This window comes from Martes martes (genome assembly GCF_963455335.1).
Source record: "Martes martes genome assembly, chromosome: 4".
Classification (NCBI taxonomy): Eukaryota; Metazoa; Chordata; class Mammalia; order Carnivora; family Mustelidae; genus Martes; species Martes martes.
This window is the reverse complement of record NC_137891.1, coordinates 35,609,682-35,621,822: the sequence shown is the minus strand read 5'-3', so window position 1 is coordinate 35,621,822 and position 12,141 is coordinate 35,609,682. Positions and strand designations below refer to the sequence as shown.

The 12,141-nt window shown below is 45.5% G+C and overlaps 1 protein-coding gene across 1 annotated transcript in view; it reads left to right on the top strand.

The window, feature by feature from the left end:
- The window catches only part of GRHL2 (grainyhead like transcription factor 2), a 160,165-nt gene that overhangs the window by 73,526 nt on the left and 74,498 nt on the right, over window positions 1–12,141 (top strand). The window contains exon 7 of the mRNA XM_080800974.1: window positions 2,723–2,834. Within this exon, the coding sequence (XP_080657100.1) occupies window positions 2,723–2,834 (112 nt within the window). The remainder of the gene's footprint in view (window positions 1–2,722; window positions 2,835–12,141) is intronic.

The following is a 12,141-nucleotide window of genomic DNA, read 5'->3' as shown; positions in this document are numbered from 1 at the left end:
TTATTTAACAGAGAGATCACAAGTATGCAGAGAGGCAGAAAGAGGAGGAAGCAGGCTCCCCGCTGGGCAGAGAGCCCAATGTGGGGCTCGATCCCAGGATCCTGAGATCACAACCCGAGCCGAAGGCAGAGGCTTTAACCCACTGAGCCACCCAGGCGCCTGAATCAGAATTCTTGAAGAGTCTCTGTACTGTCGTGGCCTTAGAATGCAAACTATTCACTGCCTTTTCAGGGTGCCAATGATAGTGCTGTTAAGAGGGTGTATATGAGATGTACACTTCCTTGTAATTTGTAAGACTGTTTTTAAAAAAACTAAGTTTATCCAAAATTTTCTTACCAGGCATCCACATGTGAGGGTGTAGGGGTGTGAAGTCTAGCATATATATCCAGAGGTGGATCCCAGGCTAAAATGCCTCTGGCTTTTGGGATTGTTCTTACTCCTCAGCTCTGGGAGAGCAAGCAATCTGGAGGAAAGAGGGATGCCCTTGGAACTTACCCACATTAATTTTGGAGCACAGCGTTTTATTCTGAGTTGAAACATGTATGCTTGGTAATATAGCATTTTCAAACTGCCTTTCTTTTTATCACTGAAGACAGAAATTTGCAGACCAAGAATATGCCATTACTTAGGTTGATATAGTCATTTGCTAGAGAAAAAAACCCTGTTATTTTTATTTGGAACAGAAGGGAATAAACACTAGGAGGCCATGCAGTGAACTTTTACATATACAGTAGTCCATCCTCCCCCCTTATGTGCAGGAGGTACATTCTAGGACCCCCTAGAGGATGCCTGAAACCGTGGATGGTACCAAGCCGTATATATGCTATTTCCTCTCCATACATCCCTATAATAAAGTTGAACATATACAATAGCACAGTAAGAGATTAGCAACAACAGTAATAAAAATAGAACAGTTACAATATACTGTCATAAAAGTTATGTGACTGTGGGATTCTCAGTCTCTAAGTATCTTACTGTACTGGACTCACCCTTCTTCTGGTGATGATGTGAGATGATAAAATACCTATGTGATGAGATGACGTAACATGACGACATGGGTGTTGTGACCCTAATGTTAGGCTGCTACTGACCTTTGGATGATAGATCAGAAGGCACTCAGCTGCTTCTAGATTATGGTTGATCAGATGTGGGTAACTGAAACCACGGGTAAGGGGGCAACTGTAAGTGGCAAAGTTTGGGGAAGCGGGAGAGGGAAGAATGGAGAGCTTGGAGCTCATAGTTCCACCAGCCCAGAAGCGGTTCCCCCTCTTGTCACTTCTCCATGTACCTTTGAGGTTCCTGCTGCTTGTGAGTTCGAATAATATGGATACATATTTCTAAACTAGTTTTCCTAACAGACATCTGCTTTCTTGTGTAACAAATGCTCACACGTACTTTGGGAAGAAGCCAGATTTTGAATGGACAGTCCAACTGCAAGCATGTATATGACATCTATTATTTGTCAGGCAGTGGGACTGTTGACTGAGTAATTGTAAATAATTAAGTAAATGGAGGGGGCGCCTGGAAGACTCAGGGGGTTGAGCCTCTGCCTTCGGCTCAGGTCATGATCTCGGGGTCCTGGGATGGAGCCCAGCATGGGGCTCTCTGCTCAGCGGGGAGCCTGCTTCCCCCACTCCACCCTTTGCCTGGCTCTCTGCCTACTTGTGATCTCTCTCTGTCAAATAAATAAATAAAACCTTAAAAAAAATAATTAAGTGACTGACTCTAAGTGTGCAAAGTGCCACGAAGGAGAAGTTAGTAAGGAATGGGAATCAATTAAATACTCTGGAATAGTAGGAAAATATCTAAGAAATATTTTGGTTTTGGAATAAGAAGGAGAGAGCCAGTGTCCCTGATATTGCAGTTAAAAGGATTTTGGGGGGTTCATTTGTGTTCGTAACTTCTCTTATCTCATAAGAGACAGTCAGTTAATGTGTATGTAGTTTAATGAGGGTTTTATGACTTAGGACCAGAATGGGCTTTGGATTCTTATTTCTATAAGATAGAATTAGTTTTTCAAGCAAATACATCCAAACTGTGTGGAAATAAAATAGTTGACCTTGTCTCTTTTGGTCTGTGCAATATCTATAGCTGAGATCTGTGTTCCTCAGTATGAACTCAGTTTGCAGTATTTCTCCCATTACTCCAGCATTTCAGCCTGAGGCACTTAATTAGGCTAGAAACAGATGCTTACTTCTTTACACATGGTGCCAAATCCTATGTTTAAGAATACAAAATTTCAAAAATGTGGTTTTTTTCAGTACAAAAAAAAAGGATGTTTTTGGTATTCCCACTCACCTCACAAAACAGTAAACGTACTATTAATCGGTTAATTTGGTTGTTTATGACTCATGGTAAAAATGACGTGGGGGCGCCCGGTTGGCTCAATTGGTTAAGCCTCTGACTCTTGATCTCAGCTTGGTCTTGATCTCGGTTATGAGTTCAAGCCCCGCGTTAGGCTCCATGCTGGGTGTGGAGCCTACTTAAAAAAAAAAAAAAATGATGCAGGATTCTTTTTTCTGTGGACTGTTCTCATTTCCCATGCATTTTTTAAGTAGACCTGTTTTTAAACAAAAACCCTGCAGCTGAGCTTGTCTGGGCTTTTGTCAAGCAAGATAAGCAACGTTGTAGAAACGGCTCTGGTAGAACTGCTGGAAGTAAAGGCTGTGAAGCCACAGAGGCACCCAACAGAAAGTAAGATGCATGGTTCTCCCTTCTGCAGAGTGTGGTAATGGTGGTCTTCAGTGAAGACAAAAACCGAGACGAACAGCTGAAATACTGGAAGTACTGGCACTCCCGGCAGCATACGGCGAAGCAGAGGGTCCTTGACATTGGTAAGTTGACCTTGACCTCCCTGTGTGGTCTTAGGTAAACTGACATGTTGTCATGCTGCCAAGGAGAGCCCAGCACACAGCTCGTAGCTGGGACCCATGTAGCTCTTGGGAAGATATGCCAGGCACTAGTCTGGGCACTTTTCCTTTGTTAGTACGTTTAGTACGAATCAGGCAGAGATAGCAAAATCAGACCGAGCTGAGTGCAAAGCACTGTTTGTTCTATGGCAGCCGGCTGTGACTCGTGTAGTAATAGTGAAACATTTGGATTTGCAAGGACTAGGTCAGTTTCCAAAACATGTTTCCATGCTCTAGACCAGATGCACTCCTGTCCCCCTGTGACATGAGTAACCTCAGGATCATTTGGCTCTAAGGTACTTTTGAAGGTCACATGACTACAAAGTGGGTTCTGGTTCTCTTAATTCTCCGTATAGTGTCCCTTTAGCGCCAACACATGCCTTCTGCTGATACTACTAGGTGGTCTGGCAAATGAAACCTTTGAGAAATCTTTTCCAGCGGTAGAGGAAGAATGGATCTGGCAAGTACATTTTCTCAGTGTATTCTTAAACACGACGTCTGTTCTCTAGAGCCCAGTAGTCCCCCGGGTGGGACTCCGGGTTCGGCCAGGAAGACATCATCCATGCCAAGTGGTCCCATGGCGGGAATTTGGTGCAAAGATTGAGAGGGCTGAAGGCACCGTGACGCTGTCTGGAGATGAGCAACAGCAGGACTGCGCTACTATTAGCTGCAGGCCTGGAGGGACAAAGAGGAGGTTGAGGGTGTTGGGGGAGCCCCCCCCCCCAGCAAGAGCTTGAACCATAGTGGGGGCTGCCTCAGCAGGAGCTGGGACCACAGACAGAGCAGCTTTGCAAGAGGAGAGAGAACAACAGAGGAGTCACTGCCAGACACACCTCTCAAAGAATGCCAAGAGGGAGGAGGAGAAGGAATGCCCTGTGTTCTCCCTGTCTCCCGCTCTCCCACCAGTGCTTCCCAAGGGCCCCATGTTCCCTGAAGCCATTGGGTACATGATCCTAGCAAATGTGGTTTGCAGGACTCACCCTCTGGGATACAGAGTAAGACAAGGGAAGTCAGGGATGGAATCTTAAAAGTTTCTAGAGATTGCTTAAAAATGCTGACAGTAATATATGTGTTTCTAAGTAATTTTAATGCTTTATATGCTGTTTTTATAAGAAATAAGTAATTTCGTATCTGTGGGCTTCCTTACCTCGTTTTGTAAAGCAAAAGGCTGCAGTCCCAGGGAGTGTAAGCAAAGTAAAGTTTTCCATCCTGTCAGGTATCAGAAAGTATTACTGAGCCATTAAAAGGTATTACTGAGCCATTTCTTGTACTTCTTAAACACTGCAGTGATGGATTTTTTCAGCCTTTCCATCTCATCCTTGCTGGTGTCCCTTGACCAATGGCAGAGAGGTTAGTGATTACGAGGGTTAGAGACTCACAATAAAATACATTGAAACTAATTGTTGGTTTATCCTGCAAGATGGCCACACCCCTCTTTGCCTCGGTGCATGCCTGTGCGCAGGTGCCCCCCCCACACCCTTCCTATTAGCTAGTCAAACATGTTTATCTAATAAACCAGCAAACTGAGGCCCCGTGAGGCCCACCGACCCACTTTTCCAAGTGATTTATCCTCAGATAATTAGTGCAAGAGCTAGGATAAGACAGTCTTCTTCACCCGGCTCATATACAGAAACTATAAGATGGATTGACTAGGACAAGGGAGTGGGGATACTTGCCTTGACCTGTATGTAGCTATCTACATAGAACTCAGAGGAACAATTTTACTTTATTTGAAAAGTTAGCCTTATAATTATTACCCAAAAAAATGAGAGGAGCAATTAAATAGAAATATGGACTAGGTCCAAATAAAGTAAATAATAAAAGCCTTTTACTGGCTTACCTGTTGGTTCAGCTTTGATATTGTTATAAGGTTTACTTTTCTTATACCAGAATGATTTCTCAGCTCACCCAGGACTTCAGATCTTATCTCTCTTCTATTTTGCCTCTTGCCTGCCTTTGGACTTCCTCTGTAACCCTTTACACATGCATTTGCACATACATGCACACACATGATTTATCTTTGAGACTTAGGACTTTTACTAAGAAGCTTTGTGGCTCCTTGGGCCACCTGCTCTGAACCTGAACTCGAGGAGAATTAAATCAGTCCTTTAGCTTCAAAGGGCAAATTGATTTTCTGACCACAACCTAGACCTGACAGTTCCTCACAGAGGATGAAGAAATATGCAAAAATCTTATATAATTCATTTCTCTATTAGACTTACAAAAAAATCAAGCCATGTGTTCTTCTGCCAGTGGTGGTTAATACCATCTCCAGCATAAAGAGGGAGCTGATGCTGGGATGGTGTGTACATCCGTGTGTGACTCACACCATCAGCGGGTAGCTCTGGAGTGCAATGCTGAGAACATTGGTAAAGGCTCTGCCTTGCTTCCACCAGGGGTTAGCAATGCCTGCTGACAGTGGAGGGAGGTTGAAGGGTCCATGTACCTGTAGTTGTCGGTGTGGGTTGAGAACCTTCTAGTAGCCTAAAGAAAAAAAGGAAGAGTCCAGTGTTTTAAAATGTATTACCTTTCTTAACTTCCACAAAGCTGGAGGTTACAGTCAGGGCTTGTGGTTGCAGTTTCCAAATCTCCACCAGTCACTGTAGTCCCCAAGTTCAACTGGGCCCTCTAGGTAGTGACCTTGAAGCTGGAGTTAAAGACTGAGATAGGGCTCCTCTCACTAGAGGAGAGATTCATAACCTATGGTATTCAGAGTCTGTGGGTGGACTTAGGGGAACCTCCAGCTTCTAAAGTTACACACAATACACTTTTGTGTGTAGAGGTGTGTGTATTCTTTCTTCTCATTTTTCAGGGTTCCCAGGATAACCAGCCCTCCTCCAGCTCTCTGTCTCTCTACCTCCACTCCAAGCAAAGCCCAGTGGAGCTTTCACCTCTCTTCGTATCTTTCCTTGTTCCACATCCCCTCAGCACTCATGCTTAAGGATTGCTCTGTGGTCTCTTGAACCCCGTAATGACAGCTGGCGAACATTCTACATCTTCCCTGACATACACTTATCTCACTCGGATTAGAACGTTGGTTGTTCTTCAAGGCTGCTCCTCATCTCCCACATACTTCTGATCCTCTGAGTAGCTCCAACCAGCCAGTACAGCTGGTTGCCAGATGGGGAGAGGCCCCTCAGTGTCCCTGATGGAGTCCTTTCCGTGGGTCTGTGCAAAGGAGAGTGGGAGCCCGAGGGCCTGGGGTGCAGGGAAGGAGGCCGCTCTCAGAGCACTTGGAGCCTTGGCTCCCAGGTTCCCTGTATCCTGATTGACGTTCCCAGCGAGGCTGCTCCTGCATCACACCAGGCCTGGCTCTCCTCGGACACATACTCACACATTACCTGGTTTGTTCCTCACGTTTTGCAGGTCTTTGCTTGTTGTCACCTTATCAAAGAGACCTTCCTTATCACCTTACCTAAACGGCTACCCTCAGCACTTTGAAGCCCCTTTACCTTTATCTCACAGCAGACCGTGTATCACTACCCTACATGGTACTTATGTATGGATGTTTCTGTTTCTCAGTGTGCCCACGCTCCAATCAGAAGGTAAAGCCCATGAGGGTAGACCCTTGTCTGGTTTAGCACAGGGCCTGAGACATAGTGAGCTGTCAATAAATATTTCCTAAATGAATGAGTGAATGAATGAACCAATGTGTGGATAAAACTCTTACTACACTGACAGAAGGCAGGCCTCTGGAAGGAGTGAACTCTCTTAATGATACTCTTCTGTGTACCAGGCTCTTTCTAGAGATCATATATAAACGTTGTCTGTCCTCAAAACTCATTTTGTTTTTCAAAAACCGAGGTGGTGGACAGTAAACAATTTTACCCAAGGGTACCTGAGTTTGCACTCCTTGTTTTTTATTATTCTCTGTCCTCGCGCCACTGTACATCATCTTTATATGGCAACCCCTAGGTAGTTCTTGGCCCCACTAGGCCCTGAGGACTTGTAGAGTGACTGCAGACATCCGGGACCTAACCTTGCATGGACATCCTGCGTCTCCCTGCTGTGCCTTCCTCTCCAGATGTTGAGAACGTTTTGCAGTCTGGGGGGTGGGACTCTTGGCTGCTGCTCCTTCTGACATTTCTGAAAGCCAGTTCAGATATGTGGTTCTTGTACATTAGGCCATAAACTATTTCGTTTGGGGGAGGGGGGAAGGAAACATTAGCAATTAGTTCTTACTTGATAAAAGTAAAACAAACAGACCTTGGCCCTAGTGGCTCCTGCTGCTTTTCAAAGCACGAGCGGAGTTCTCCGAGCCTCACAAGTTCTTTCTTGTGAGCTCGTTGAATAACAACAATTATTCCAGGTCATAAATGAGTTTACATTCTGTAGCCCAAGGAGCGTTCCTGTGCCAATTAGACCTCAGACCTCCTGTATGGAAGAGCCACTTAGCCACTTAGGTTGTTTCTGTTGTTGCTTGTCTCTGATTGTGGACGTCCCTTTTTAAGGACATTGAGTTAGTGCTGGTCCCATGGTGCCTTGCAGAAAGGCATAGTTACTCCATATTCATTCAGCAAACAGGCCAGACCTTTTATTAGAACTAGTGATTCCGAGGTAATTAGGACGGGACCCCTGTCCTCAAACTGCTCAAATCTGGAGGCAAGACGATGAGTGGCTAGGATGTCACACAGTGAGTGGTGTCTTGGAGGGGTGCTTCCCTGAGGAGACGTTTCTGAAACCCTTCTGAAAGGACAACAAGAGCACGTGAGGTCAACAAGGTGGGGGAGGGTGCTGCAAGCCAAGGAAACAGCACATGCTCGTACAGGATCCAGCGCAGAAGAACCAAAATGAGATTGGCAGATAAAGTTTATCAAGTCTGATGAAATTGTTAGCACGGATGGGAGAGGGTGGAAACTGTCAGACGTACTAGTGAGAGTGTTCCTTGATTGAGCTAATATGGACAGTAGGGTGAAGGAAGAAGACCTGAGTTGAGGGGATAAGGAAGAAGGGTTTAGTAGCTGTGGAAAGGCTTGCTTTTTAAAGGGGAATCATAGGGGTGCCTGGGTGGCTCAGTCGACTAAGTGTCTCACTCTTGGTTTCTGCTCAGGTTGTGATTTCTGGCGTGAGATCGAACCTGTGTTGGGCTCCATGCTGAGTGTGGAGTCTGCTTGAAATTCTCTCTCCTTCTTCCTCTGCCCCTCTTGCTCATGCTCTCTTTCTCCCTCTCTAAAATAAATAAACAAATCTTTAAAAAAAGGTGGGGGGAATCACAGGGTGACAGAGATGTGAAACATAGATGGGATTTGCTGGTCTCAGGCTCTGAAAGGAGTCCTGGGTAAAGCTGTTTTCCTGGTAGTGCAGGCTGAGACTCCAGGCCTCCTATGAGGGCTAATCAAGCCTTGCAGGGCATGTGGGGTCCAGACCCTGGAAGGCTATAGGTGTTAGAGGGCCATTGACTCATGCTGCCTGTATCCCAGTGGCACACCTGCCCCACAGGGGGAATGTTTGGGAAATGCTATCTTGGGGTCTTCCCAGAGGAGCAACACCACAGCCTCATCACAGATGTTGAGGGTGATTAAGCTCAGGCTTTTTCTCCCTTGGCTGCTTTAACACTGTTTGGGCTTCATAAAGCCTAGTTGTACAGTTTTGTTGGGGAGATAGTCAAATGCGTGTGTGTCTGTACTTTTTTATATTGAGCTGTAGCATGCATACCTAGTTTTAGTTAATCCATGTTTTTCTATTGTTGAACCGAGTGGATTTTAGAAAGCCAAGAATACCTAAGAGCGCGATAATAAAAATTGTACCTGCATGTCGTCATTCATCCAAGTGGGTATAGTCCATCTGTACATCCATCTTCCCGGATTGCTGATAAGTACAGTTGGAGGGGAGTGTGCGGAAATAACAAGCAGATAGGATATTGTAATGAAATGACATTTCTCTCTAATGAGGTGCAGGACTTGAGGCTTTGGATAGCCAGGGAGGGTTTTGGCCACACTGTAGAGGGATGATATCTGTACGGCAGAGGGGTGATTCCAGGCCAGCATGGGGGACAGGGTGAAGGGAGGGAGAGACGGGCAGTGGGAAGACCAGTCGGAGCCAGGTGAGTGACGGAGTGTACCCAGAGGAGCGCATTGTAAAGCAGGGGTGGGTGGGAATGCAAAGTTATCCCAGGAATAAGAGACAAATTCTAGATCTGGTAGATCCTCGGTGATGGCTTTGGAGAGGAAGAAGTAAAGGATCACAGAAGAGAAGTGCAGCCTTGCTGACTAAATGGGGGTCCTACTCCTAGGCAGGGGTGTCCCGAGGAGGGATGTGGCCAGGAAGGGCATGCTGGGCAGGGGCAATGTTCAGCCAGGGGCAGGAGGACTTGGAGGCACTGTCCTACACAGAGTGCGTGGGACTGATCCATGACTCATCTGCACGGTGGGGTTATCTGGTTCTGTGCAGTGTGAGCCGTTTAACAGAATATTTCAAATGAACTACAAATGACAAAATGAATTGGACTACATATCAAGCTTCCTCCAACAGTGGATTATTGCAAAACCACTCTCTGGGGAAGGCCCATTTTTCCTTTTGTTTTGTTTTGTTTTTTTCCTTTTGTTTTCCCATTTGTTTCCTTTCAAGGAGGGAAGGAAAGTTAGGAGGTTGAGCAACTAAAATTAACTTTATAGAAGAAAAGCCAGAAGCTACAATAGATACATTGAAGCATGTTCACATACAGTTTCTAACTTCCGAACAGAATTAAGGCTTACTTTACTACCTTATGGTGCAGATGTTCCAGAACAAGAACCGTGGTTTTTGCATCTTACCAGTGAGTGGTGTGGATTGTAACGTGATGACGCTGATCCCACAGGCCTATCTGGATAAGCCTTCTTACTTTACAGTCATATCCATGAGCTGTTATTGATATAAATTTGTAGTTAATTGTGAAACCAACTATTTGCTCTTCATTCTGTCTCTGTCTTCAGTTTCGACTTGCAGTAATCTTTCCCTGTATCGGGATGTGTCAGTTCTGTTGTTACTATTAATGCTGTAGTTTTCCATGGTAATTAGCAGGCAATTATAGTTCATCTCCGATTATTAGCATGTGATTATCGGATTTTCATCTGTGCCCTCATACGAATCTTTCTTTAGAGCCAATTTTTAAATTACCAGTTTTATGTTAAGGTTAAGCTTTTCTTGGAAACTTGAGTTCCAGCGAGAAGGAAGTATTTTTTGAAGTTTAGTTCTCAATAGTTTTCTTTGGGGGTCAAAGATAAGCCTTTTGAAGATTGTCCAGCACAGAATTTTGCGGTGAATTACTCTGCTTAGCTGTTCTGTCCAGGCCCAGGAGTCTTTCAAATTGGAATTGTGATTAAAATTAAGCAACGCTGTTTCTCTCTCTCTCTTTTTTTGAGTTTTCTAGAGGAGGCTGGCTTCAGATGTGCCCTACAAGGGTGTTTTCTTGCAGGTCTTACCGCCAAACCTGGGCTGGGCCACCCAGCGCTGTGCAGAAACGTGGGAAGGTGGAGATTTGGGTGGTATGTGGGAGGCAGCTGCTGACTCTCCGAGGGTCAGGTGAGGTCAGGTGTCAGGTCGTCTACGTGAGGTCGAGGCCTAGGACACGAGAGTGCCCTACAACTCGCCTTTCTCTTGGCTGGGGTGTCCCACTGACCATTGAGTTTTCATCTGTGGAGGGCTCTCTCCAGAATCAAACAGATCTGCTCTCTTCCTGTAGTCAGGAAGATGTGGGTCTTGCCTTCTTTAAAGATAACTCCGTTAAGTAGAATTTCGAATTTTGATCCTGGATGATTTTCACACTTCTGAATAGATATGAAAAGTAAATTTGACTCAGAATAAAACAAAACTTCTTAAGAGCCCCTAAGATTAAGAATGTAATCACAGGGCTGCTGCGGTCAGGGCTGAGTCAGAGGTGAGTTGGAAGGGCAGCCTTGATCCCTGCTTCCTCCACAGCAGGGAAGAGGTGGGGAGAGGGGCCAGCACCACCCAGCAGGGGTCCTCCCCTCCCCTGCTCTAGACGCATGTGTGGTACCTTCTGCTCTGAGCAATGTGTTGTAGCCACAGTGGCAGAACATTCCTTTTCATCTTTAACTTTGGTTAGAAAAACAGTTATGTGATAAATGTAGGAGGCTAATTAAGGTTATATGTTTTAAAACATTATAAAATGCAAGTACTCTTCAAAGCTTATTCTTAGTTCAGACAGAACATATTGATTTTCAGTGATCACAGAGCCACCGTGGGTTTTCATTTATTGCAGAGCGTGTCTCACTGTGAGTCCTAGAAGCTCATTCTGTTGGGGACGACAGCTCTGGGGAGAAGCACTTCCTACTCAGCTGTGTGCTTAGTATGACCCAGGGGAACCCCCACCTTCCCACCAGCAAAGGGTCCAGAACAGAGCCAGAGTTCACAAACTGCCCATGTCCAGACTGATTCTTGGAGACTCCCTTTGAATTATTAGCTGGGTCTTCCTCTTTCTTCCACTCTACGTTTCTTAAAAAAGATGCCCACTAGCCCACATCCATACCACTAATGTCTCTCCATCCAGTTTAGCCTGGCTTTTGTTAAAAAATTTTAAAAAGATTTTATTTATTTATTTATTTGAGAGAGAGTGAGAGTGCCCAAGGACGGGGAGCAGCAGGCAGAGGGAGAGGGAGAAGCAGTCTCCCCACTGAGCAAAGAGCCCGACCTGGGACTCAATCCTAAGACCCATGACCTAAACCACAGGCAGAAGCTTAACTGACTGAGCCCCCCAAGTGCCCCTTATTAAAGTTTTTTTTTTTTTTTAAGATTTATTTATTTATTTGACAGACAGATCACAAGTAGGCAAAGAGGCAGGTGGGGGGGGGGAAGCAGGCTCCCCGCTGAGCAGAGAGCCCGATGTGGGGCTCGATCCCAGGACCCTGAGATCATGACCTAAGCTGAAGGCAGAGGCTTAACCCACTGAGCCACCCAGGTGCCCCTTATTAAAGTTTTTTAATGCCAAGTCTACAGGCCCTTTTTTTGCCCCTCACTAGTTTTCCTGGTTACTTGCAACCTCTTCTTTGTTTCTCTCTACAGCCCTCCTTGTTTAGAATGTCCCTCTCTCCCTCCTTGACCTGGCAGACATTTTACCCCTGAAGACCTGGCTCCTCAGTCCCCACTTGGATGGGATTTTCCTCAACTTTCAGGGAGCGTCAGCGGCTCCCACTATGGGTTTTGGTTTCTCTCTAGTCAATAGCACTTTGCTGTGTTTCACTTGGCTCATCATGTACATTCTGTCCATCTCACTAGGTGCTGAACTTCTTGGGTG